This window comes from Nipponia nippon, unplaced genomic scaffold (genome assembly GCF_047370975.1).
Source record: "Nipponia nippon isolate SJK-2023a ecotype South Korea unplaced genomic scaffold, ASM4737097v1 scaffold_2, whole genome shotgun sequence".
NCBI lineage: Eukaryota > Metazoa > Chordata > Aves > Pelecaniformes > Threskiornithidae > Nipponia > Nipponia nippon.
In genome coordinates, this window is record NW_028262336.1 from 57,400,861 (window position 1) to 57,428,391 (window position 27,531).

Genomic DNA, 27,531 nt, shown 5'->3' on the forward strand with positions numbered 1-27,531 from the left:
TTCAACAGAAATCAGTGTTTAATCAAAAATCGCAGAAGTAAACGAGTATTGCTATGAATATAGCAACAATATTTGGAATGCTATTCTGCAGATCAAGAAATGGCAGGAGGACCCTGCTCGCCCTTGTCATATTTTAGGATGGAGTAACTGTTGCCCAATACAGTCTTCTAAAATTCTGTCCTGCAAGTTATTACTAATAATTATAGATGATTTTATCTAAGATGAAACAAGGCATTTCATACTGTATTCTGTTAGCTTTACCTTGCTACTTGAAGTTTTAGATAAAGGATTTTGTAAGCATTACACTTAAGATTTAACATCTGTTCATATTAACTTCCAGTTACAAATTAAATGATCCATTCTTCTGCTGTGTTTGTTTTACACATACATATATATATGTGTGTGTGTGTATGCATATATACATTCCATACATCTCCTTAGTGAAGCAAGTGTCTTGTAAGTGTTCAACCATGGAAGCAATCAGTTCTGTCTGCTAGGCTATAGTATAGGTTGGTTGGTCAGCCTAGTGGTAAGGTTAGGTACATATTTCCAAGACAAAGCTGAAATATATTAAAAAGGTTTGCCCTGACAAATGAGATACTACGTTTAATCTGCAAGTATGTATATATCAGAGCTATGAATTCTTGAAATTGTAATCTCTGTATCGCACTGTTTCCTCTCCCTTCTAACAAACCACTGTGCAGCACAGTAAAAAAGGCAATTCTCTGACAATTTGCTTATAGTCTGCTTCAATTCACTTTAGAAAACTGTTTAAGTCTGTTCCCAGTTGTCTTTAGCAAACATTCAATTTTGTTTTTATTTTTAGACCAGTTAAATGTATAACAGATGAAATAATGATATGCAGACGGATTAAGTTGCAAAGCTAAGGCAAAACCTTTTTAGAAAAAATTGCTTTGCAGTATAAGACAAAAATGGGCCTTCCCTAAACTCACAATTAGAATTGAGCTAATTAAGTTTCAGTAGGCTAGTCTATTCTCCTTTTCTGGATTTATTGAACCAGCTGCTCTTCTTCAAAGTAAGAGCTGCAGAGCTTGCCGCATGCTACAGTTTAAGCTTTATTTTAAAACTTTATGAATAAACTACTCTTCTATTTGTAATTTAGAAATGATTGGTTTGTTTAAACTATTGATTTACTGCAATTACAGTCTGAAGTGATAAAAATTTAAATAATAAAGTCTTCAGTTTGGAAGAGGTTTTATTTGGGGGAAAAGGATTCCTGAAGTGATGATTCTTCTAGCTAGTAACTACTGGGTTGCAAATGAAATGCTACACGTGCAATATTTGGTCTTGCTAATTAGCAGGTATAATCAATCTCCAATTAAGCAGTTATAGTTCATAATATGTTTAGATTTTTTTTGTCTGCTTTTGTTAGTGGTGAATGACTGACTTGAAATGTATATCTGGTTGACTTAAGTCAAACTAATTGAGGTGAGTACTGAAGTCAGTTAAGAAATGGGAAAAAAAACGTATCTAAAGTCTTATGTTTGTAAACTAAAACTAAGCAAATCATGCTGAATGGATGAGTTTATCAAAATAATGTATGTGTAAAACTCATTTAAACGAAAGTGTTGGATACTCAGCTGAGTGAATTTATTTCTGGTTCCAGTATCAGTCATGGCACAAGAACTACTCATCTTTCTTGCATAGATTTTTTTTTTTGTTGTTGTTCTTCAGTTAGAAAATGTTTATGTACTTTTAATACTCTTAACAGGGTTTTCTTCAAGTAACTATAAATAGAATAAAATTAAATGGGGGGAAAAAATATTCTCTTTGCACCTGCAGGAAGTATTTCTGTCAAATGTTGATTTGTTGTATTTGCGGACTTCAGAAACAGCAACATTCCCCTTGTTGTGGTTTAACCCCAGTGGCAACTGAACACCACACAGCTGCTTGCTCCCCTTCCTCCCCCCGCCCCCACCCCCCCCACCCCACCCCCCCCAGTAGGATGGGGGGAATCGGGGAGGGGGGGAGTAAAACCTGTGGGCTGAGACAAAGGCAGTTTAATAGAATATACAAAACAAGTGATGCACAATGCAATTGCTCACCACCTGCTGACCGATGCCCAGCCCGTCCCTCAGCAGTGATCACTGCCCCCCCTATAATAAACTCCCCCCAGTTTATATACTGGGCATGACGCCATACGGTATGGAACAGCCCTGTGGCCAGTTGGGGTCAGCCCCCCTGGCTGTGTCCCCTCCCAGCTTCTTGTGCACCTGGCAGAGCACGGGAAGCTGAAAAGTCCTTGACTGGTGTAAGCACCGCTCAGCAACAACTAAACCATCAGTGTGTTATCAACGTTATTCTCATGCTAAATCCAAAACACAGCACTATGCTGGCTACTCCATCCCAGCTGGATACAGGACAGGATACCCCTGTACTCTGATCCTTAAACAGTCCCAATTCTATTTCTGTGACTTCATTTACGAAGTAAAATATTCTTATAGTAAATATAGGTCTTTAAATCTGAAGTAATGAGATATATTAATAGGTTTATTAGATGATATCCTTTAGATCTGGAAGACTGGAAGGTAGTGAAATTGCCAATAGACATCATCTGGATAGCATACAAGTATTCGGCGACTTTACCGTGTGAGATATGGGTACCGTAGCATTGAAATAAAACTTGTAAAGATGAGTTTAGATATAGATTTAGAAATGGTTTGGTAATATGACATATAAGAGAAGGATCAACCTGCTAAGTAATGAGAAGACTAGAAATAGGGGAAAGATGGAGTCCTGTAATGCAGCTGAGCTAAGACTTATCTTTGAAAAATGTTTGGGAGGGTATTTAGTTAGCATACCTAAGATCACCTTTCCATTTTCTGTTTCTTGCAGGTTATACAGAGAATATTTTATACTGTAAATAGGTCCTGGTCTGGGAAAATAACTTGTAACGAGCTCAGGAAAAGCAACTTTTTGCAGGTACATAATATCTAAAATTTTGTAAGACAGATGTTTCTACAAGTTTAAAAACTGCATTAACTAAATGCTTAAGGGAGTAACATAAGTAGCATTTCTTCCATTTCCAAAAACTAGTGAAGGCTCAATTGCATTAATTCTCATACACTAGAATATGTTTAAATGTCATCTTTTATCTAGAGCTGTAGAAGTCTGGATGATCTCCTCATTCTTCTATGGACACATTAGTTTTCTACCTTGTGTGTTTAGTCTTTGCTGTCATGCTGCATGGTGTGCACTGTCTCTGCAGATAAAAATTATTCCACTGAAATAGCATTAGATTTTAACTTGGTTATGAGATCTCAGATCATTCAACAAATGTCTTACAAATTCTTTAATGTGTTCTATTTATCCTTCTGATAATAGAATGTGGCATTATTGGAAGAGGAGGCTGATATTAACCAGCTGACAGAGTACTTCTCATATGAACATTTTTATGTTATCTATTGCAAATTTTGGGAGCTGGATACAGACCATGACCTCTATATTGATCGGAAGGATTTAGCTCGACATAATGATCATGGTATGACAAACAACACACCTTTGTTTACGTGTATCAAATGACCTGTAAACTTTCACCCGAGGAAGTGGTTAACTGCCAAGGCCAGTGTTCATGAGTCTGTTGGTATAGCTGATCCTGCTGACTCAGTGAAATAAAGCAGGACAAGTAATCTGTGACGCTGCTTTGTGTCTAGCAATACCAAATTGGAGGACAATTCTGAATTTGAATTCTGATCTTGGCAAAGAAGTAGAGGAGGAAATAAGTTTGGAAGTGTGTAGGCTTGATCTAAAAAGAAAAAAAATCATTTAAGTCTTGGTATATTATAAATGGCTGCATTTGGCTGTTTTGGGTTATCTTGGAGAAAACCCATTTTACTGATATTATTCAAGTAGCATGGCTCTTATGGCAAGGTATGGAAAGAGTAGAAGAAGGCAAACATACATTCAGGTACTTTGCTTATTTTAAAGTTCTGTTAACTCAGCTGCAGTACATTTTGTTTTAATACTATTTAGCAGCTTTACATTTTCTGCATTCACAATACACAATGACTGTGATTCTGTAGTCTTGCACGCTTGTACCTATTTCAAATATTCTTGTATCTTGTATGGAACTGTTGAGGGTTTTTTGGATGCTTTGCGTCCATTGTCATCTTGAAAGTATTCCCTTCAGGACTGGAAAGCTTACTTAAGCACAAAATGATTATGGAATATTATCCCACATTAAAAAGAATAAACACAATTCTGATTGCTTCTGAAAACTTGCCTACTGAAGTCTGACTACACTTTAGGACACTGATGAAGGAAAGCTGCTTTCATTTCAGTGGTTGCTCAAATGTATGGCATTAGTATAGTACTCTATAGAAAGAAAGCAGAACTGATAGGATGCCACTTGCAATTTAGTTTTGCATCCTTTAAACCATGGAATCTTGGTTAAAGCTTAACAGCTGCTGCTTAATGAGAACTAGACTAAATAATAGCATAAAATGGATATGATAACCCAACTTGAGTCTTAAACGTCTATTTTTGGCATGTCAAAATTAAATAATCAGGTTTCATCGATCCGTTCCTTTTGTACTGTCACTGGTTTAAAATTAGGCTAGATCGAAGATTTACGTGTAGGAAGAAAATATTAAAGTAAGTAGCTGTTGTTGAGAAGGTTGAACAACTTCAGTGTTTCAAGAGTAGATAAGAAGAAGCAGCAGCACATATGTCTGAAACAAACTGGCTATCCTACAGTTCTGGGGACAAATATTAAGTAGGGACTAGTGTCCTTACCAGAATAATATGGTGATAGCATCACCATAAGTACATAAGAGATGAACTATTTGAATGGTTAACCACCTGCTTTAATTATCAGTATTTCTACAATGCTGAAAAAATACTTCAGAGCTAGAATAATGAGAAGTAATTCTTCTGTGAGAATAGTATCATGTGCTGCTTTGAGTATCATCCTCAAATTCTTTGGGTTAAATTGAGTATCCTTTAGAGAGGTAGTGCTCAGTTAAGACATGTCTCTCAAATCCCTGAACTGGTTTCAAAATAGAAGCATGGATCAGAATCATGTCAGAAATAGACCCATGCCAGAATCAGTTAGGTATGCTCATTATGTATGAATGTGCCAATTCTATTTTGGCTCTTTGCCAAAACCAAGGTCACATAAAATATAATGGCACTTGAAAACATGATTTACTTGTCAAAGAACTGGTAAATGCTGTCTTATTAATCAGCCAATTTTATTACTACACTACTTTTATTACTATTTCTGTATCAAGTCTGAATTCAAAGCTGCTTGGTTCTAGCTTTGCTTTGGAGACTTTGTGTTATGTGATCCTCTCCAAGAGGACTCAAAGGGCCTAGCGTTGATCTTTTTCACAGCTGTGTATATATGAGGGTTCCAGTAAACTCTTCAACTAGACAATACAAAGCAAAAATAACTTCTATAGAATTGACACTATTTTAAACCTTTTTTTTGCAGCAATTTCAAATAGGATGATAGAGCGGATCTTCTCAGGAGCAGTAACAAGGTACCTATTTTGTATGCTGATGTAAATCCAATTTAATATTTGCTTGTTAAATCGTGTGACATTCCCAGAAAAAAATGCTTTCCCCTTGAAAGGGAGCAGTGGATTTCAAGATTTAGTATTGTAGTTTAAACTCTAGTAGTACTGGAGTGCTCTTGGAACCTTTGGCTCAGTCCAAGTTCTTTATTCTTCTTTCTTTACCCACGTGAACACTTGCAATTGGATATTGTATGGTTTAGCAGGGATAGGAATGAGGAAGGGAAGAAGTATTGGCGTTGTTGTCTTTCCATCCCTCAAACCTGTAAAATTTTCAAAGGGAATTGGGCTTTTCAGTACTACTTGTAAAATCAATGCTTATTGCATCAACAAATTTACAAAAATGCCTCCAGTTGAGTTAATTCACATTTTTGACAGTCATTCTTCATTTTTTCCCACTTGGATTGACTTCCTGCTGTGTATTTATGGCATTTTACTCATTTTTGAAACATTTTGCTACTACAATATCTGCAGCTAGAAAGCGACTGATGAATAGAAATAACAAAAGCTGAAATGAGTAAAATGGCACTTGGCAGGCATATGTCTAGAGCTTACTCCTTTATGTGAGTCTTTTGAGCCAGACAAAACATATACCATATTTTTCTAGACACCTTGAGGATAAAACAGCAAAAAATGGATTTTAGGAATGAAATGTAATATGTCTAGGAACTGCTTACCTGACTTTTTACTAGACAGGTTCACCATGTGCCTTCAGAATGTATTTGGATGCTGTGTTCTGTGGTATGAGAGTAGAAACAATTACATTCTTGCCATGAACACTTACTTCCTGAACGTTTTTATTTCATTTTTATCTTTATATTTCCATTCCGACACTTTTAGCTAGTGGAGTTCTGTACGGTTTTAAGTTCTCATCACTTCTACCTGAACAGAAATTCTAAAAAAGCATGTGTATTTGTACATAATATATTTTTTTTAAAATGAATTGAGGTATCTCTTCTGTTAACAATTAAGCAGTGGTATTGCTGCCCAGGAAGGAAAGCTGTAAGTCCTTCTGGACAGAGTGCTGCCTTCCTCTTCCAGCTGCGCCCTTCCTCTTTACCCATTGCAGTAGAATCAGAACAGAGCACACAAGCTCCTGATCCTGAATGATCAAAGTAGTCTATGACAAGTCACCTTACGAACACTGCATTGTTTAGGACTAAATAAACAGTTAATAGCAACAACGAAAGTAATCCTTAATTTTAGTTAGTAAAAGCTAGGTGTTTTAAAATAAATTTTCTCTCTTTTTCCTCATTGGCCTTCAAGAGGTAGAAGAGCACAAAAAGATGGGAAAATTAGCTATGCTGATTTTGTCTGGTTTTTGATATCTGAAGAGGACAAGAAGACACCAACTAGGTAAGAATGAATTTGTTTTAACAGAAATAAAGACTAACTTTATTGGTTTTCTAGTCCTTAAATGGGGACCACTGATGCTCAGCTAGAACTCTGACAGGAGAAGCTGAACTATAAAAACATGAGTGGAAAACTCGCCCCGTTTGTTGCATCATTCTTATTTCTCAGTGTCTCCTATTGTTGCTGCTGTAAAAGTCTATTTTAATGATTTTTAAGAGGTTAATTAAATGTTATTGTTCCATATGCCCTGTGTGGCCTCCTTACAGACAGGGTCATAGATAAAGGAAATTGCAGCTGTTTCATGGTGCCAGTGACTTTGGGAAACTATACAGCTAGCATCAGCTGTAGGATATTGATAAGAAACCTGCTAAGTGACGTGTCGCTGCCTTGTTCAATATGAAAAAAGAACATGGGTTTTGATGCACAATTTAATTTTTCATTGGCTCCCTTGAGTTTTTATGTAAAGCCACATGTTTTAGTCGTCGTCTCCCTCACCCACCCACGACTAACAAGTGTGTTTTCAATGCAGTAATGTATGGCATAGCAAATACCAGAAACTCTTACCACACTAGGTGGTGTTGAATGACTTCCTATGGCATTATGGAATGTAGTCTTAAGTCTAGTTTTGCATCTGTAAGTAGTGTAGCCTTTAAAACAGGCAACAGAAAGTCTTAAAATTCTGTAATAAGTTTGCGTAAACAGTTCTTTGCTATTAATTACTGAATTTCAGCATTGAATACTGGTTTCGCTGCATGGATCTTGATGGGGATGGTGCTTTGTCTATGTATGAATTGGAGTATTTTTATGAAGAACAGTGCCAAAAATTAGATAACATGGCCATAGAACCTTTGCCATTTGAAGACTGTTTGTGCCAGATGCTGGATCTCGTGAAGCCACAATATGAAGGTAATAAAATCCTTTTCTATCTGTAACTTCTGATTCTCTGCGTTAGGAGTTAGTGCACCCTTAAGAGCACTCAGTTGGTCATACAAAGAATACACCTTTAGATTGTCTTTTCTCTAAAGTCTGTTAGAGTTTATTAACTGAATGGTCTTCCAATGACAGGCAGGCATTCGTTTTCATACTAAAATTTAATATGCTGCTTTAGAATTCCTTGTAGGCTTTTATTTTGGGCTCGTAGCCACGTTTAGTCTTAAATGAAATATTGTCACTATTTGGCTGATGTGATGCTCTCAAGAAAAGGTCTTGACTGTTCTGTCCACTTGCCTCTGACCTGTTCCAGTACTCATTTAATTGAGATTTCTTCAGAGGGAACAGTTTCTAAACAGTGTTTGTCTCTGTAGATCAGTAATGACTTTATTTTAGGTTAGAAGCCTAAGCTGCCCTTAGGAAGTTCATGTCAATGTCAGAGGGCTTAAAAATAACTGAACACTAAACTCTTCTTAGTTTTTGGCTATTACCTGCATTACTTGAACCTTCATAGACCTGCGTTCTACCCTCCTGCATTTGACATGTATGATCTTTAGATGATGAAACTTGAGTTTACATTTTACACCTGAGAAAAAACTCACAACATGAGCATGATGCCCACTTCATATTTGCCCTTCTGTGCTGCTCAATACTAAAAATATTTTTGCGTGCCTTGGTAAACATATTACTGTGGTGTTGAAGAGTGATATCTTGCATCTTCATGGCCCTCTACCTCTTTGCTGTTTCTGATATTTGTCTCAAGTTGATAAAACTGTTGTAGCCATGGTGGATTAGTTTTCAGGGATTTGTTGAACTCAACACAACTGAGGTCAACCTCTATCTAAACTTAATGTCTCAACACTTGACCACAATAACCCTTATTATGGCTATATTTTTTTAATATGAATTTCAGTGTCTAAAAGGACTTGGCATACACTCTGGTTGCTATTATTGTACAGACTCTGCATTTCAATAAATTTAGAACTTGCCTATTTGCTCTTGAAGGGTTTGATAGGAGTAGCAACCTCTATCGCATATTTACTATTTTTTATGGTAAAAAAAAATTGTTGACCGTCTTATTTAATGCTTTTGTTTAGCAAATGTGATGTTGTGCTAGTGTTTCACATTTAGATACGTCTAGATGAGTTTTTCCTACTTGAATTTCAAATACTGCTTTAGTTGAGTGTGGGAGTAGGTGGTTCTGTTTACTGTCTAAAATTATGGTTAGAGAATCAATTAAGTCTTGCTTGTTGCCCGCTTTCTGTCTAGTATGGAGAAAAGGCAGTTGTCTTTTATTGAGACATAATTTTTTGCATGCTGAGAGAATTGAAATAGCTCAAAACTAGAACTTAAAGCTTCCTATTCTTATTTAAACCAAGTTAATATGGATTTGCTAGGTGAAAACACATTTCTAAAGGCAGATGAAAAAAATTGTATTTTTTGGCTGGAAGCTCAATCCTAGGTATCAGTGGAATGAAGTGTTAGACCAACATTGTATAAGGCATGAGGGGTGGGGAGCATTTAAGATGAGGTGAAGTAAGCTCTGAGGAAAGCATTTGTTATATGGTGCCTACATTAGCCTCTCAAACTTAGGGGTTCCTTTCCAGTCTGGTACGTTATGCTTCTGCAAGGCAGATATTTACAATAATGTTTCTGTTCTGCATTTCAAATGAAACAAGATTGATGCATCTGTTCTATATCATGAAGATGATAAAAGGAGACTGTGAAACACAACCAACATGAGTTATCTAGGGCAATGAAAATTAAAGCCAGTTGTGAAGGGCTGATGGTTTTTCATAAAAACTGGGTGACGTTTAAAAGGTGAAGTAAGAAAAAAGTTCTCCTGTCGCTTTCTTATACAAAAACTAGCAGCATAAAATGACATTTCACTTGGTAGATTTGAAACAAAAGAAGGCATTTTCATACATTTATGGCTAAACTGTGATACAGTTTGCTACAGGATGCTCTGTGTGCCAAAAAGCAAATTGTTTCATTTGTGAAGACCTGAATTTAGCTTTCTCAACTTCATTCTTTTTTTTGTTGGTCTTTGAGAGACAACGTAGGCATCTACGTGAGTGTTAGGTGTCTAAGCTCCCATTGCAATAAATGGAAACTGGAGAGCAAATCAAGGAACCAAATATAGGTGTCTAACTTAAATTGGGAGCTTATATAACTAGGACTCAAACCAGTTGCTTGGTTGTGGAGAGTTGCTGCCACTTGAGATGGCCCAATGCAGCAGACATCTGTGTGGGTCTGACAGATAGGACACAGGTGCCATGAGGGATTCATGTCGTTCTGGAGCATCAGCTCTAAGCCAGGCAGAATACATTAAGGCACTTCAGATGGCAACAGATGCAAGTGTGGCAACCATTTCCAAACGAGATTCAGATTTTGCTTCCCTCTGATGTCCTTGAGTTATACTTTGTTAGAGGCCGGGACAGTATGCTGAGGAAATACTGCTCTAAGTCTGGCTCTTCTTGAACCCTTCCATAACATCTGCAGTTAGCCTCTCCTTGGTTGACAACAGAAGGCTGGCTGTATTTAAGGTGAATCAATAAAGGGGAGTTTTAAGGATAGCCATCTGTCTTTCCTTGTTTGTCTGGTATTTTTCAGTCTTTCTGCAGAAGCTTAATATTCAACTTGGAAATAAGGTAACATTTCTGAGCAACCTGACAAATACTTCTCACACTTAATGGATCCATTGATTTGAGTCTTTAAAGTATTGCTTTATAAAAAGCCAAACAAACAAAACATCTCTGTGTATTCAGCTTTCCTCTCAAGCAGTAAATATTGATCAGGCTGGACAAGTGTGGCACACTAGTCTCTGTGAAAAGTTCATTCATATGAAGCACAGTCACACCCTGTCACACGTTTGTCTTTTCAAGTCAGGGAGGAGAAAGGGCCACTGCCAGAGGAGATTCCTACCTGCTACCCAAGCACTTCTTGGGAAGGAATGGCTAGCTCACAGGAGACTTCTATCTCTTGAGGAAGCTTAGACAATTAGCTTACATGACTTTTAATAGCTAAGTGAGGCAGACTGCATCTCACTCCAACATAATGAAGGACAGTAGGATGACAGCTAAAGCAAGTAACAAATCTGAAACATTTAAAAGCTTTGTCCACTTGGAAGGATGCTTCTCTAGGTGTGTATTTCATCTATTCACTTCTCTCCCATTGTGTTGAGCATCAGTGACAAATTTTCTTGAGCATAATGGTGACTTGACTTGTGAATAACATTCCTCCTTCTTGGAGAAAGGGTAATTTCAGCTCTGAATATCTTATCTCATAATCTTCTTTACAGGAAAAATTACTCTGCATGATTTAAAGCGATGTAAGTTGACAAATGTGTTTTTTGATACTTTTTTCAACATTGAAAAATACCTTGACCATGAACAGAAGGATCAGTTTTCTATGTTGCGGGTGAGTATGAAGCTTTAAAAGTCTTTTTAGCTATATGCTCAACAATTAATATGTTTTTGTATAACTTGCAATGTGATTGTTTAGGATGGTGATGGTGAAACCCAAGAGGTCTCTGACTGGGAGAAGTATGCTGCTGAAGAGTATGATATCTTGGTGGCAGAAGAGGCAGCAAGTGACCAGTGGAATGACGGGTAAGAAATGTAGCAGGAGAGTTGATACGAATCCTCTCTACTAATGCAGAGCCTCACCATCGCTATCATCCTTAATGCTATTTTTGTAGAATGTTGCTGTTTGTGTTTAGCCATGTGCTCAGTGAGGGAGGAAGAACCTTGCTTGTATCTTGAATAAAATATTCCTTGACAGTTTTTGACAAAGCTAATGTGATCACAGAAAAGGTCCTACTCCAAATTTTGGGAGGAAAGATGATTTGAAAAGCTTCAACTCTAAACAAAATACAACATTAATTTTTGCAGCTTGTTGTTAAATGAATGAAGAGCTTCATTAAGAGCCTTTGGGGGGAAAAATTCTCACTTCTAAACTCAGCTTATATCATATATCAGCTGATATCTTATATCAGCTTACAAGTATTTTCTCACAGTTCTGTAAGAGTAAATAAGATAAGAAATCTTGCTGTTTCAAAATCACTCCTTTACTTTTGGTATGTAGTTGCCAGAACCTCTCGGAATCAAAAGTCCTGAATTTGCTATTCATTGTTTTCATTATTTAAAAAGGCAAGGGAAAAAAGTATAAATTTAACTTGTTTTGGGCCTTACATTGATGGACCTGTTTAGAGAAAACACATTTTCCTGCATTTCCTACATCAAAGCTGCTCTCTGCAGCTTCCTGAGGAGGGGAAGTGGAGAGGGAGGTGCTGAGCTCTTCCCCCTGGGATCCAGTGACAGGACGCGTGGGAATGGCTCAAAGCTGCGCCAGGGAAGGTTCAGACTGGACATGAGGAAGCATTTCTTTACCGAGGGGATGGTCAAACGCTGGAACAGGCTTCCTAGAGAGGTGGTCGATGCCCCAAGTCTGTCAGTGCTTAAGAGGCATTTGGACAATGCCCTTAACAACATGCTTTAACTTTTGGTCAGCCCTGAATTGCTCAGGCAGTTGGACTAGGTGATTGTTGTAGGTCCCTTCCAACTGAAATAGTCTATTCTATTCTAATATCCTCTGAGCTAGGAGCATCTCTGTGATTATTTTTATGTATTTCCCACTCCCCCCAAGATGTCTGCTCTTAATGAAGATAAAAGCTGTAAAATTCACAGCCAGTATTCTTGAGGTCAGATCACTTCTCTTCCACACAAAGTGTATTCAAGGTGTATCTGAAACTATGGTTCTATGGCTTTACACAGAAAGTGGACAAAATAAACTAAAATACAAAATGTTTCTCAAGTTAAACTTTCAGATTATATTTAAAAATGTATCTTAAATTTTCACTCTTCAGTAAACTTCTAACAGGTCTTGGACACTTAGTTTTTTAGGTACTTCCATGAAGTTTGTTGTCTCCATGGTATAGGCACAGTCTTCTTTATATGTGCATGCAATTACAGCTTAAGTAATACAGAGAATATTGTGGAATTTATGGTGTGTAAAGCAGACTCCTAATAACCCTAAAACTTGGGAAAAAATGCACCTTCATTGTCTAAATACGCTCCTTAAGGAAAACCAGTGTGTTACTGCTGGGATACGGAGGAGAGACAATGTATGATGCTAAAACACCCAGTTTCTCCTTTCTTTTGAGCCTGGTGTTTGTAAACTCAAGTGACTCTTTGGTTGTCGGTTGCCTCTGCTTCTGGGATTAGCAGATTTTGTCACAGATCTTGTAGAAAAAAACCTGACAATTAAAGAAAAATATTGCATCCTATGGAAGTACAGCCCAAAAAAACCCATGGATTTTATGTAATTACTTTCTGTATCCCTAGTTGAGTCTGATGCGTAGGCCGTAGCTCAACTGTTGGTCCTCCACACAGACGGATAAAAGCTTTCATCCAAGTATTCCTGAAGTTTTTGTGCTTTGTTTCCTTGGAGTATAGGTTGTAATGCTCAGTGTCTCCATTAACTACCACTTTGTAATTTGTCAAAGTGTTTCAAGTATCAGATACACAACCATATGCAAGATGTATTTGGATTGACTAAATAGAAACACTTCATCTTACTGCTTTCTGCCTACCCTTATATCAGAAGCTTGTGAAGACTGTTGCATTTAAACTGCTGAATTGAGATTCTTTTTTTAATAAAGAGCGAAGTTAGGATGCCTTCCAAATTGTTTATCAAATAAGCAACTGAATCTAAGTTGTGAGCAAATAAATGAAAACCTAAAGAGAATAAAAGTGTTCTGATCTGGCTCAGGGAGGCGTTGTCAAATCTGACTTAGTTTGAATGCTTTCTAGAAGTGAAGGTCAGCAAAAGTTTCTCCAAAACTTAATACTGAAGTAGGACTGTCCGAATCTTTTTTTTTCTACAATTGTCCTGAAAAATGAAGCTTATTTTCTATTGCTGAAGCTGAGAGAAACACAAAAGTTTCCTGGCTGCTGTTAGGAGAGTCTAATGAACAAAAACATTAACAATAACTTCTTATGAGCATTTTAAGTTACTGTGTTGTACAAAACCTCCCTTAAAATCACTTACTGAACTTAAAGGGTTGTAATGCCTGCCCAAACTGAAGTGACTGTTTGACAATCCAGTATGAATTCTTTTATTTGATTACTTCTATGGTAAATATTTTCCAGACATTCCTATTAAAACAGTTGATCTGAAACTTGGGAGTGGTATACAGAAATCTAGAAATAGGCTGATTTCTTTACATTTTACATGAGCTTTAGAAATGTGAGAAGGGGGGAGGGGAAGGACTTTTTAGAGGTATTGTAGCTATATGGTTATATTTTCATAAAAATCTCTGTGCTGGGAAGTAGCAATAGACTTTCTAATACTATGAGAAGTAACTCAATTTTAGTGCGCAGATATGTAAAACTGGGAGAATGTTTCTAAGTTTCCTTTACTTAAATGTCTTGGAAAGGAGTAAAAGGGATATCCCATGAGGCCACCAAAGCTTTGGAAGAGAGTGGGATTTTTAATTTGGTCCAATAATGTTTGAATAACAACCTTCTGAGTGTAGGATGGATGGAACCTACAAATAGTATCTGAGAGATCCTCATGCTGCCCTTTTTAATGACTGGAAAAGCTGCCGTCACCTCTCTGTATCACTATGCAATAAACAAATCCAAAAGGTGCATTCAAGATGTTCCTGTTTAAAAAAGAAACAAATAAATCCTTCTCAGAAAGGTGGAATTAATGGTGTAGAAGAGGATAAACTACAGGTTTGTGAGCCAAAACTGTTGTTATGGTAAATATGCATCTTTCTTCCAAATCCTTGTTTTCAAAAGTGTAACTCAGTAAAGTAATGCTTAGGGATCACTTTTGTTTCCTGTTCAAATCAGTGGGGAACTTGTGGGAGAAACCCAAGGTATTCTGTTCACTGCCTAAGCACTGATTGATGCTCCCATAACTGAGGCTTTAATACCCCTAGGAGGGATGAAATAACAAAAAAAGGAAAGAGAATCAGGAACTATATTTGACGCACTGCTTAATCTTGATGTTATCAAAGCATCTTTTATTTTGTTAGATTTCTTTTACTCAAAATGGTGGTGAAGCTGGCTTAATATGTTTAATAGTTTATCTATGAAGTGTTTCAACAGAATTGCATTCACCATTGAAAATGTTCTTCCTCCCACCTCTGCTATTAATGCTACTCTATATTTTAGTGTTCATAGTGGATTCTTAGTATTTAACTCTTCTTTGCCCGATGGCTTTTGCTGAAAGAACACATCTAATCACTACATCGTGCCATTGTAAAGTCACATTTGAAGAACAGATACTGCAGTGTCTAAAGCTCGTTCTTTGCCTGGTCGTGTTAAGTAGGTGGAAATAATCACGTGCTGAGGTGAGATCCAGTAGCACTTGGGAAGAAGTGCATGAACCTGAGTCAGCCTAGCCTGGGAAGTGGTCAGTGCTTTAATCTGACATCATAAATCTCTACAGAGATCTGTTTAATTTTTTTAAATGGCTGTCAGTTATAGATTGATCCCACCTAAACACTGCTGAAGCAGTTCTTTTTTAGGTATCAGCCTTCACTGACTTGAGTTAGTTAAGCATTACATTTCACTATCCATCTGTTCATTTTTGTAATCAGCAGGAGGTTATCAGTAATGTCTCATTAAACAATTGCCTCTCGCTTTCTAGCGTACGCTTTAAATACACATTGGTTGCTATCACTTCCTCATGCTCACGTGCATTTTAAGAACACTTTCAGTATTCTTTCCTTTTTTTTTTTTTTGTATCTACTACAGGTGTAGTTTGTTCTTCCTAATTCTGCCTAATTTCAGCATTCTTGAAAAGAACTGGAAGGGTTTCTGTCAAGCACTTAAGTCTTGCATTTGACCATTTCTAACTTATGAGTAGTCCACTAGAGCAGAATGTGCTTTGAGTCCTTTCAGTAGAGCTGTGGATCTCACTAGTAAGTTCTGCATGTGATGGGAGAGTAAGCTAGCTTTAATTTAAGTAACTGTTACAGAAACCTAATGCTGCTTCTGGTTACATGTTTCTTTATTGTAAATATAAAACACTGGAAATTATGTTCCTCCTGCAGGTGCCTTGTTAGCGTTCTAACATTTGGGTGCTTCCCAACATAGTGAAACTCTCGTTTTCTTTTTTTGCCCGCTCCCAGGTACGAAGCAGAACTGAATCCTGTAGACCATCAGAAGGCCAACGTCCTGAAGTATCAAATGGAAAAAAGACCATTTTTCGAAATGCCTTCCCATCTGGCTGATGTAGACTTGGATGAATATGACTACGAAGAGGACTTTGAGTAGTGGTTACTTACGGTCGACACTTGCAGAAGAGAAGGGACAGTCTGCAGCAGGTCTGCTACACACCGATACGTTTCAGTGGGTTTTGTTTCCAGGAAGTCAGCTTAGTTTTGTGCTAAAAATATTTAATCACTACACTACCTTTTAAATAAAAGAAGCGCGTTTGTATGGAATGATGAAACTTTTTGTATTTATTCCATAGTCTATAGTTTGTAAAATAGATTAAAATATTTATTTACAGATGTTGCATAATTCCTTTTTGGAAGAATAACAATATTTGACTTCAGAGAAAAGTAACCTGCTGTTTTTAAGAGAACTGCATCATTCTCTCTAAGTTGATGTGTGGTGCACTGACCACCTCCACCCCGTAGGTGAACAGGTCATCCTGTCCTGCTGCGGGGGGTAAGGAGACGCTCAGACCTGGCCTGCGATGCTTCTGCGCTCATAGACACGCCGGGGGTTTTTACGCGTCGGCAAGGGAGAGACGTGACCGTGAGCGCATGATTCAGCTCTCCTTTACAAATAGAGTTTCATTTGACAAGCTGAGCATATTAGTGCACAAGGAAAGCGAATGCCTGAGACAAGTTGCTTCTCTTCTCTGTGTAGTCCTTGTTTGCCCCAACTTTCATTTTGCTGGCCCTTTTAAACTTCAGTCTTTTCATTGATGTTCATTATAAAAAGATTATTTAATAATGAAGTCTGTTTTAGTGTTCATATTTGCTCCAAAATGAGTGTGTTAATTCATGTAGAAGGAACCAATTTTTTTTAAATCCTTTGTATAAATGGTACTTGATCAGTGATGTGCACTAATTTGTTGTGGGCATTCAGTGCTTTCGTCTGTTCCCCCCCTTCAGTTGTTGGCTATTGACACATTCCATGGATATTCATCAGTGTCACAGCAGCTTGAAATTGTTGCCTCACTCTTACTGTTAAACAGATTTTGTTGCAGAGAAAAAAAAATGTACAAAAGGATGTAAGTTATTTTTTGGTTGCAGTGTAGGTCTGTTAAAATGTTTAAAAATCATGTTTGTATTTTCAAATAAAGATTTTCATACATGTAACTTAACAGTTCTAATTATTGTTATGTACTGCATACAATTAACTTCCTACCATTAAAGACCCATTGAAGATGCGATGGCTTCCTCGTGTATGCAGTCTGGTTGGATAACTACACCAAGCTGCATATCCAAAGCAATTGAGCTGTAGCAGGTTTATTTTCCAGCTGGCCAGCAACACTGGCTTTTGGGTGAAGTGGCACAGAGAAATCCACTCAACTCATCCCACCATCTCCTGTAGAGACTTGCAGAGCTGTGTATCTTAAGCAATGAAACTCATCGCTAACATCTGTTAGCGAACCTTACCATTTTAATACCATTCAAAGGATTTTTAAAAATAAAATCGGGGTTGACTATTCCAATTTTAATGGAAACTTATCCTTGTCCAATTTCTCTAGTGCTGGTCAGATACGTTTCGCTGCTTGCCCACAGTTTGGGGTTTTTCAACAGTAAAGCAACAGAGGATTTATGTTAAGCCCTGTTCCCTAAGGAAGGGGCTGTGGGAAGGGATGACCAACTGGCTTTCTACAAGATGATCCTGAATTTCTATTGCTGTTTGTGGGGTAGTGACTTTTCCCTACCTGAAACCCTTCACCTGGAACCCCCCTTCTTAAAAAGGGGGCTTGTAAATGGGCACCTACAGCCAAGGGCTTTCTCGGGGCAGTGACTTTTCTCCCTTAAGCAAACAGGGCTGTGGTGCAGGGTAGCTCTCTTCTGCAGAGCCTGTAGCTGTTGTTGCCACTTTGTGTTCAATGAGGTGTGTGTTAAATCCTGCTCCCTATTGTACTTGTGATAACCAACTCCCTTTTTTCCTAAAGGATTTGCATAGCTCTAGCAGAGCGCATCGTGGTATTGCTGTGGAAGTGACTTTTCTTGCAGTACGTGAACTATAAAGCTTACTGTACCTTTCCCCAGAAGGATAATTCCCAGCCTTCCTAGTCCTTCATGATAAGAATTAAAGCGTCTGCGTGTTTGATGTGGTCCCAGGGATGGCCGTTTCCTTAGTCCAAGTCCAGCTGTATTCTGCCTGCTTGGTAAGTGTTTAGGCCCAGAGCCACAAATCTAGCTGGATGAGGGCAACATCACTGTCACAGCCTGGGGGCTGAGGGGCCACAGGGGAACAGAGAACAAGTTGATCTGGGTGAGAACTGGCATTACATTGCAGAGTGCCACCTCTCCCCTTGCAGTATCCTACTGCATACTTAACCATGCGAAATGAAATGGAATGGTTTTACTATTGCTTGGGAGATATTCATGGCTTTCCTGTCCTGTATCCAGCTGGGATAGAGTTAATTTTCTTCCTAGTATCCGGCACAGTGCTGTGTTTTGGATTTAGAATGAGAATAACGTTGATAACACACTGATGGTTGAGTTGTTGCTGAGCGGTGCTTACACCAGTCAAGGACTTTTCAGCTTCCCATGCTCTGCCAGGTGCACAAGAAGCTGGGAGGGGGCACAGCCAGGGGGGCTGGCCCCAACTGGCCACAGGGCTGTTCCATACCGTATGGCGTCATGCCCAGTATATAAACTGGGGGGAGCTGGGCAGGGGGCAGTGACCACTGCTTAGGAACTGCCTGGGTGTCAGTTGGCAGATGGTGAACGGTTGTATCACTTGTTGTTCCTGGGTTTTGTTTCTTTGTCTCATTGTTTTCTTTTTCACTACAATTTTATTTATCGTTATTTTATTTAAATTATTAAACTTTATTATTAAATTTATTTCGATTCTTATCTCAAACCCACAGGTGTTCTTACTTTTGCTCTTCTGATTCTCTCCCCCGTCCCACCGGAAGGGGGAGGGTGAGCAAGCGGCTGGGTGGTGCTTGGTTGCCGACTGGGTTAAACAACACCACGCTTCCACGTTCATGGGAGCTCACTTCTCAGCCTATTTAATAACAGGGCAAACGACAAGGCCAGTAGCACTGCTGCTCTTCTTTTTCCAGGCTTAGCGTGGGAATAGCACTTGTGCTTTCAGTATTAATGGATAGCGATGGTAGTTTATTTTACACAGTTACAATCCAAAATATTTATATATATATATATATATATAAAAAAAAAAATAAAGCTGATGATTGATAGGATTAATGCAGTGTACAATTCCATGGAGCAGTGACAAAGGGTCAGTGAAAGCAGCTAGGACGCCCCAGCTTACTGCCTCTGAAACACTCTTGAGTGAAGAACATTTCCAAATTCTCAATGGAAAAACTTATTTTGAAAGGCCATATTTACAGTCTATTTACATCATTGTCTTTTCAGGCTTTATATTTTCCAAGTAAATACCACATGATCATGATTTCTTCCAGAGGAAAATACTCAGTCAACTGGTCCCCTGTTTCTTTCTTTGTTCCTTAGAAGCCTTGATGCAAGCCTCCTGGGAACCCATCCTGATCCCTACAGACCACTAACCGCATCGCTGTAAGCACTGGAATTTAGAAATGCCTTCAGACGACTTCATCCAGGTTTTCCATCTCACAGGCAGGACATGGCACTGCCAAGTCACCTGCCATCGCCCAGCAGGTCACAGCGTTCGCAGCTGGGCCAGGCTCCTTTCTCCCTGGGGTCAGGTGCAAGGAAGCAAGTAGATATCCATCTTGGTTATCTCAAATGGTAAAGAATACATCCAGCAGAACGCCGCCCCTGCGCTGATTTGAGCAAGCTTGTCTCATCTGGGTTACAGAGTCTTTGCCTCGGTATTTGTCAATACCCTGATTCCAGTCCTTAGGTTGGGAATTGTTCCAAGGCAGCATCAAGGACCAGGATGCAGTTGAGTAACGATGTTTATAATGCCCACAACCTTAGAAGTGCAGTAGCGAAATCAGTAACACCACGAACAGCGCTGTGGAGAAATCAACCGCAGTGCTAGTAACTGGCTCTGGGTGGATGCCTACAGGCAGAGATTTGATGTGAACCGTATCTCCTGCTGCCTTGGTTGATGCCAACACAACCCCATTTTCAGTTAAACAATCTGCAGAAAAAAAACGGTAGCGTGTTCTTCACTTCCATTCATCCTCTCAGCTTCTTAACTGTCCTATACCAGAAGAAAAAAAGATTAAGTCAGTCTCATACTATCAAGAAAACATCATAAAAGAGCGCATAAGGAATCAGAATAAAAGCGTAGCCTCTAACCATTCAGCAGCTTGGCCATAGCTGGCTCTTGGAAAGCACTATATTTAGCTTCCACAAAAGGGAAGAAGCCTTTCTGTACCACAAGGAGCCCAGAAAAGGCACTACAGGGAAAGGCCACGTACTAGATAAGCAAAGAGTGCATCTTCTGTATGGCTTCAATCTTGGTCCACAGATTTAAATTCTTTTATTATCTGTCTTCAATAGGAGCTGCTCCAAGCATATGGTTGAAACAAATAGTCTACATTTTAAAAGGCATACAACTGGAAGAAAAGGTAGAAGTCCCTTTTTTCTTGTAGTCCTCTTTAAAAAGACCCAGAAAAACCCACCACTCATGAAAAGAAACCATTTGTTCAACTTCACAGGAAAAACTAATTTAAAAAGTCAAAAATCAGACAAGGTCTTCAACTGTGGCTCTGAGATCGCAGATAACCAGAGCCACTGGAAATCAAGGGGGTGCCTAAATCACTGCAAAACAACTGTCTGCCAAACGCTGGGTTTACATTCTATCAGAAGTTCAGAGAGCAGGGGGAAACACAAGAGAAAAACCCGAAGGAACCGCTCAGCCCCTTGCAATGGCTGACAGAGCAAACCCTTAGAGGACAGGAGATGTGAAAGGCTGCAGCACAGGAAATCTCATGACCTCTTTTTGTTTTCTTTCCCCCTTTTCAGTACACTCACTGCTGCAAGTCACCCGGTGTACAACAGCCCGTTTGAGTCCTTGCACTCCACCAAAGGGCTCAAAGCCCTTCCCTGCTGCAAGTATCCGTTCCAGGGCTGAGCTGATTCCCAGGCAGACAGCTGCAGTTTTGCCAAACTATTATCTGATCCCAAAGGCAATGGGTGCCCACAAGACAAGCCCCAGGCTACGCCGGCTGCCGCTCCAAGCCCACAAAGTTTGCGTGCTTCCCTTCAAATCCCCAGCTGGTTTGGGGACAATTTAATCTCCCCAACAGCCTTGACTGGAAAAGGACAAGAAACAAGGGACGCTCCCGTGAGAGCCCTGGGCTGACCAGCGATCAGACACATTCCGAGTCTTTCGATCTAAAGAGGACAACGCAAACAGCATTTTTGAAGCAAACATTCCCTGCAGGCCATGCAGCAGTGCCATCTCTGCAATGTGTCAGTAACGTGAAGCAACTGCAGCAAATGGCTCTTAATCAAGGAGCTTCACAGTATGGGAAAAAAGGAAACCAGATCCTCCTCTTAATGCACCCTAGCTGGTGTTCAACGTACCTAAGGATGCCTAGATGCTACAATAAGAACTGCCTTAAAAATGCAGATCAAGCTGAAGAAGGAGACTACAGCTGCAGCTGGAAAGGGAAGAGGGGAGAACCCCTTTTCTCAGCCTGAAAGGGGCCACAAAAGAGCAGCCCCTTTGCTGCCAGATGGGTACTCGTGAGATTCTGAACTCACCTTCACCCAACTAAACTACAGCTGTCCTCTGAGCTGGAAAACCCAAGCTGGAATTACCTGGTCTGCACCAACCACATCAACATCGACATCTTCAATTGTGTCTTCTGCTTGACCCTCCCCTGAGACATCTTCTGTCTTAATCTCATCTTTGCTGGGAAAAAAAAAAAGCTAAGTCTTGAGAAACTTTATGACAGAGGTTGCACATTGCACAAGCGTGCTTAAAGCAGAGTAGTTCACGTATGAAGATCTGCTGCTGAGATATCCACGTAAGGTAGCCCAAAGTTTCTGGCCCAGTATTTCCCAGGTATTAAAGAGGTTATGCTGTGAGGAATTTCCAATAAAGCAGTTCAGAAACAAACCATTCATTTAAACAGGGACTACCTTCATGTTTAATACATTTTTGTTCTATTTTACTTGTATTCATCAGGTCCGTTCAACAAGTGTCTTAAAACCTGGAAAAGCATGGTCCTTCTGGGATTTGTGTTTCATCTTTTAACCTACCCGTATGGGAAATGGCACCTAACACCTCAATAAATGAAGGAAAATATCCCAATTGAGCACTTTGGGTGCTTTACAGAGCTCAAAAGTAGACTCCAGACTACCTGTTTCTGCAATAGCTCTCTTACATCCAGGTTCTGTGGGGTTTCAGTCAGGTGTGCGTGCATGCTGCACACAGACATGCACCTCTAAAAGAAAGTCACCAGTTACACAGTAGGTAACAGCAGATCTGCACAGGCAAGAACCCTCTTTCATTTCCAGAGATGCAGAAAACACTCATCCTCAGGCTGGAGTAACCAACACCACAGCCCCCTAATCAGGAGCAGAGACAAGAGAGGTGGGACAGGGAACCCTCCTCCTTCCTTGTCTTTTTCTCTGCACACTCACTATTAGTCCAAGAAGGCACGGAAGCCCTGTGACAGTGGGGGACAATCAGGATAAAGCAGCAAATGTAGATATTGGACTGAGGAAACAAAAAAACCCCAACCTGTCCTTGGGACACAGCCCGTAAGACAGACAGGAGGGGCACACACCCTGTGCCCATGGAAGCAGAAGCAGAGGGGGATAGAGAGACCCCAACTGTCAATAGCAGGACAAGTGAAGGAGCTTGTAAGACATAAAACTCTCACCAGTATCTTCTCCGCGGCCCTCCTGGACAAAGGAACGGCAAATGTTCCTGCAAGTGCATCTCTCGAGATTTTAGCCTCTTTCTGCTTTTCCCTGCTGCAGAAGCAAGCTGGGAAGCACACTGCGGGTCTGGAGCTTTGCTTGCTGCTTCAGTCTGGCTGGTTTCAGGCAATGACCCTGTAACAGACAGTGAACAGACTCGTTCTTCAGCTTCACCCTCAGAGGTCTTGAGATGGACATTTCCAACATGTCCCCCACAGCAGTGAAGCAACGGGGCCAAGCTCAAAGAAAGATTTGGAGCAAAGCATTCATTTATTGAAGGAACCAGCTAAAAGTCTCATAAAAGAAAATCAATTTCATTTGCCACTGGTCATTTCTGCAGTCTAGATTTATGATCTTGGCCCCAGTCCATAAGTGCTATCAGTACTGCTGAGCCTATATAACCCTCAAGAAAGGAGGGCCTTTGGGACACAAAGGAACAAGCTTTCTGAAGGCAGGTCACTGAAAAGAAAATTTCTGTGAAAGGATGAGAGAGAAACTAAAGTATGGTCTGGAAAAATTCCCTTTCCTCCACACGTATGTCCACAGCACTTAGCATTTTTACTGGCAATTGTTTTCATCATGGCTTTAATACAGTCCCACCATATCTATGCAGTGAATACCTCATTATGGATTGGAAGTCCGTGAGAGCTGCTGAAGCCTTGATGCAGCCCACCTAACTATAACTCTTTAAGTTAGGAGTATAATCTTACAGGCTCCTTAGAAATTCAACAGAGAGAAAGACCCCAGAAGATGATTTGGTCCAGATCATCTGGGCAGAAGATCTGAATCAATTTCTGGAAATACCTCTCCTGTCTCAATTACCTACAGGGCCTAAAGCAACAACGCCCTTAACTGAACAATTGAAAGCAACGAACCAAGTCTCAATGGCACAGACAAATGCCAGACCTCAGTACACAGCAGAACTGAAGATTACCCGAATTTGGCTCACGCAAAGTCTCCAGACCAACCTTCCTGCTATTGAGTGATGAAGAGGTCTTTAACAACAACAAAGCTGAAGGCAAAAGCCACAGTTCAAACTGGAAAGTCCACAACATCCAACACACTGTGGTACCACTAATGCAAAGCATGAAGTGCATTTTTGCCGGAACAAAGCAAATACAGCTGATCCAGAACAGGGAAGTTTTCATACCATTAGACAGTTTCCTTTTAAAAGATGTCTTAGATGCACCCACGGGCGACCACTCTCCTGAACTGCTGAGGACAGAGCTCTCCTCATCTTCATTTGCCAGTAAAGAGTTTCTGTACCAAATCAATGGCTGCCATTCGTCTCCTCTGCAAGGCAGTGGTTCTGCTACATATCTCTGTAAGTAAGCATACCTGGAGAAAACCAAAAGCAAGCGTAAGAAATGTATCAGTATCTTTCCCCTCAATATCTAGGGAAGCTATTGCTAGAAAGGCATTTCCCCTTTAGTCTCCAAAGGTGCAGACAGAACTGTCAAAGAAAAAGAAAGGGCATCCCTTTTCTCAGAAATATCTGATGTCTCTTAAATATCTGAATACTTAAAATGTAAATGTCTTCGAAGCTACAAGAGTGCTTGAATTTTAGCATTAGAAACAACACTTGATTCACAGGAATTACAGAATTACATCAGCCTCTAGAAAGAATTTCCTGTGCAGGAAAAGTCACTGCCAATTGCTGCTGCCAGGAGCAGCCTGAACAGAGCAGAACTCTACGAGGTTGCACCCCTTCTCTTGGTGGCCCTTTTAAAACAGGACATTTCTGACAAAGTCTTCCTGACCCATTCCTACTACTTAACAATAAGAAAAGAAAACCAAAGTCTGACTCAGGATTAGAAACTGGATATTCACTACATTTCAGCTACAGCTCGTCACTTTAAAATCAAGCCCAGTGTTGTTAAAACAGACCCCACCTTAGCAAATACCAGAAGTGACAGTTTTAACGCCAGCCTGTACAGTATATTATTCTTTCTTTGATTAGGAGTCTGGCCTGGAAAATATCAGACATTTCATTCGCTTTGCAAAACAAGAAAACCGGTGCTGGGAGGAGGTTAAGGTAAGCACCGACTCTGAAACAATTAAGAGTCCTGGACTCTGGGGGCCCCAGGGATCAAGAAACCCTGGTAATGGAATTTGTTGGTTTCAAACAAGCATGCATTGTAACTACTGTTTTAGGGTCTAATCTAACTGCTATCAACGTCAATGGAAAGACTCCCACTCATTCAGGAATCAGGCCCTTCATGCAGCTTGTTATTCAATAATTCATTTCTTGTGTGCATTTTGTGGCACAGAGCAATTGACAAGTCAGATATTTTACTGCTACAGCCTGGGCAATTACAGGGGAGGAGGTTAAAATCCATATACTTTGATGGTGTTGAAATATACTCCTTTCTAACAAATGCCCATATTCTGTATCTCATCTGTTACAGGTACATTCACATATGTTAACATACAGACCCGGACATCAATCCTATGATTAATAATAAAAATGAAAATAACCAGATGTTTATTTCTAAAAGTTCATGTTGACCTAAAACATTCCATCCAGTAATTTATGATGGAGCTAAACCTAAATATTTCTGAGAGGAAATATAATCTCCAGCCCCTGCAAGGCATTTTAGGCCTCCCAGAATAGAAACTGTTACTCTGGAAACATAGTCTGAATGTAGTTGTGGATAAAATTGCAATTTCCCCCCTTGTGAATTTTATTGTTTCCCATTTGTTCCCAGCAGCAGCGGGAAGGTCCAAAGCAGTAAGAACTGAAGTCAAAGAGCATTCCCTGCTAGGTTCTGTATTTCCCACAAAAGTTTTCAATGAATAAACCTACCTGAATGTATCTAATACATTCAGGAATATAGTTCTGGAATATATCCTCTGCACACGAAGTTAAATATAGCCCTAGGAAAAAAATTACCAAGATTTAGCTTTAAATCTGCCCACATCAATGATGAAATATTTTCCTCTTGTTTAATTAAAAATTACTCCTTGGAGGTAAATGAAACAACAAAGTTTTTCAAGGATGGATTAACAGAAATCTACTTATTGCTCAAGTGTCACCACAGAGACGATAACAGCTCTTTAAAATCCAGACAACATGGACAGAGTTGTACAGAAACTGTACAAAACAGGGGGCTGGAGCACCTCCCCTGTAAGGACAGGCTGAGAGAGTTGGGGCTGTTCAGCCTAGAGAAGAGAAGGCTCCAGGGAGACCTTATAGCAGCCTTCCAGTACTTAAAGGGGGCCTACAAGAAAGATGAGGAGGGACTCTTTATCAGGGAGTGTAGTGATAGGACAAGGGGTAACAGTTTCAAACTGAAAGAGCGTAGATTTAGATTAGGTATTAGGAAGAAAGTCTTTACTGTGAGGGTGGTGAGGCACTGGAACAGGTTGCCCAGAGAAGCTGTGGATGCGCCCTCCCTGGAAGCATCCAAGGCCAGGCTGGATGAGGCTCTGAGCAACCTGATGTAGTACTAGGAAGGTGTCCCTGCCTACGGCAGCAGGGTTGGACTAGATGGTCTTTAAAGTCTCTTCCAACCCAAACCCTTCTGTGATTCTATGATTCTATGAAAACCAATTCTAGTCATAGGTCTCAAAGATTCTCTCCGAGAAAAATGCAAGAATACAAAGGGAAGTTATCACTACCTATAGATTATCCCCTTTAGATTTACCAGGGGTTGTAATCAAACAATCAGGGGTTGTATATGTCAAATATTCTTCTTCTGTATTTTGCATTTTGGGTTTGAATTAATTTTTTAAAATACATTGTCTGGGTAGCTGGCAATTGTTAATAAATGGTGTTTGTCATGTAAAGTAACAGGAAAGTAGACATTTTAACACTCTTGACTCTTGTTATAGAAAAACTGGTCAACGATCCCCATGGAAGTTAACCTCCAATTTAAGACAAAGTAACCCAGGAGCAAACAAGCTACACAGGGCTCAGCAAGATGTGATGGTTGGGTTCTTTTTCCATTTCTGCTGACTTCCTCTCCAAAGTGGAACTTTTCTTGCCAAGTACTGGGGTGATTTGCTCAGAAGTTCAAAAAGGCAGATGTGTCTTAATGTTTCATCTTACATTCCCATGTCTTCACATATGCTCTCAGGAAAATAGAAATACTTGTTATACATTTTGCAATGGTTTTTACAGTATCTGTAAATAGAAGACTGAAGCGCAGAGATTCAGATCCAAAACAAGCAGCACTGACTACGGAAGTAATGGCAAAGGTCAAATTGAAGGAAGAACATTACTTCCTTCTCAAAAATGACTGGAGTCGAGGCAAGTGATGAAGGGAATAACAGACATAATCATACATCTCTCCATTCAGATGCATAATGCCCTATGATGCCAAAATAAGGCTATCATTCTTACATTATTAAATGTAAATATTTAAATCACTGTAAAACACGGGCCCAACTGGATCAGGGCATATTCCCCTGTAAATAGTAAATTCTTGAATTTAAATATCCACATTACAAGTAGTGTCATGTATATTTCTTTTCCAAATATATTCCATAGAACTCACGTAATTGAGCCCTGAAGCTGTGGAATTAGATCATTGCAAAATAATGATCTGGGCACTCTCTCTTCTGCAATCTTCTGCTTTACTTTTCTGTTCAGAAAAGCATTCCTGTCACTCCACTAGGCAGTCAAGTTGCAAATCTCTTCCACCAAATTAACATTGTCTTTCC

General features: G+C 39.6%; 2 protein-coding genes across 9 annotated transcripts in view; one reads left to right on the top strand and one right to left on the bottom strand.

Moving 5' to 3' along the window:
- The window catches only part of PPP2R3B (protein phosphatase 2 regulatory subunit B''beta), a 54,833-nt gene extending 36,791 nt beyond the window's left edge, over window positions 1-18,042 (top strand). For 3 of the 5 annotated variants that reach the window (XM_087757882.1, XM_087757883.1, XM_087757884.1), the window contains 8 exons: window positions 2,857-2,943; window positions 3,346-3,502; window positions 5,456-5,504; window positions 6,804-6,893; window positions 7,621-7,796; window positions 11,122-11,240; window positions 11,325-11,431; window positions 15,967-17,953. In XM_087757882.1, coding sequence (XP_087614008.1) covers window positions 2,857-2,943; window positions 3,346-3,502; window positions 5,456-5,504; window positions 6,804-6,893; window positions 7,621-7,796; window positions 11,122-11,240; window positions 11,325-11,431; window positions 15,967-16,111 — 930 coding nt within the window. In that variant the 3' untranslated portion in view covers window positions 16,112-17,953. Of the gene's footprint in view, window positions 1-2,856; window positions 2,944-3,345; window positions 3,503-5,455; window positions 5,505-6,803; window positions 6,894-7,620; window positions 7,797-11,121; window positions 11,241-11,324; window positions 11,432-15,966; window positions 17,956-17,981 lie in introns of those variants that run through there. The other 2 variants (XR_015704787.1, XR_015704786.1) reach the window with 2 other exon arrangements.
- A 1,167-nt stretch (window positions 18,043-19,209) lies between these two features.
- Window positions 19,210-27,531, bottom strand: part of LOC104019373 (cohesin subunit SA-2) — a 63,658-nt gene continuing 55,336 nt past the window's right edge. For 2 of the 4 annotated variants that reach the window (XM_087757880.1, XM_087757879.1), the window contains exons 30-33: window positions 24,017-24,204; window positions 22,827-23,001; window positions 21,757-21,850; window positions 19,210-20,188 (exon numbers count right to left, since the gene is read on the bottom strand). In XM_087757880.1, coding sequence (XP_087614006.1) covers window positions 20,180-20,188; window positions 21,757-21,850; window positions 22,827-23,001; window positions 24,017-24,204 — 466 coding nt within the window. In that variant the 3' untranslated portion in view covers window positions 19,210-20,179. Of the gene's footprint in view, window positions 20,189-21,756; window positions 21,851-22,826; window positions 23,002-24,016; window positions 24,205-27,531 lie in introns of those variants that run through there. The other 2 variants (XM_087757878.1, XM_087757881.1) reach the window with 2 other exon arrangements.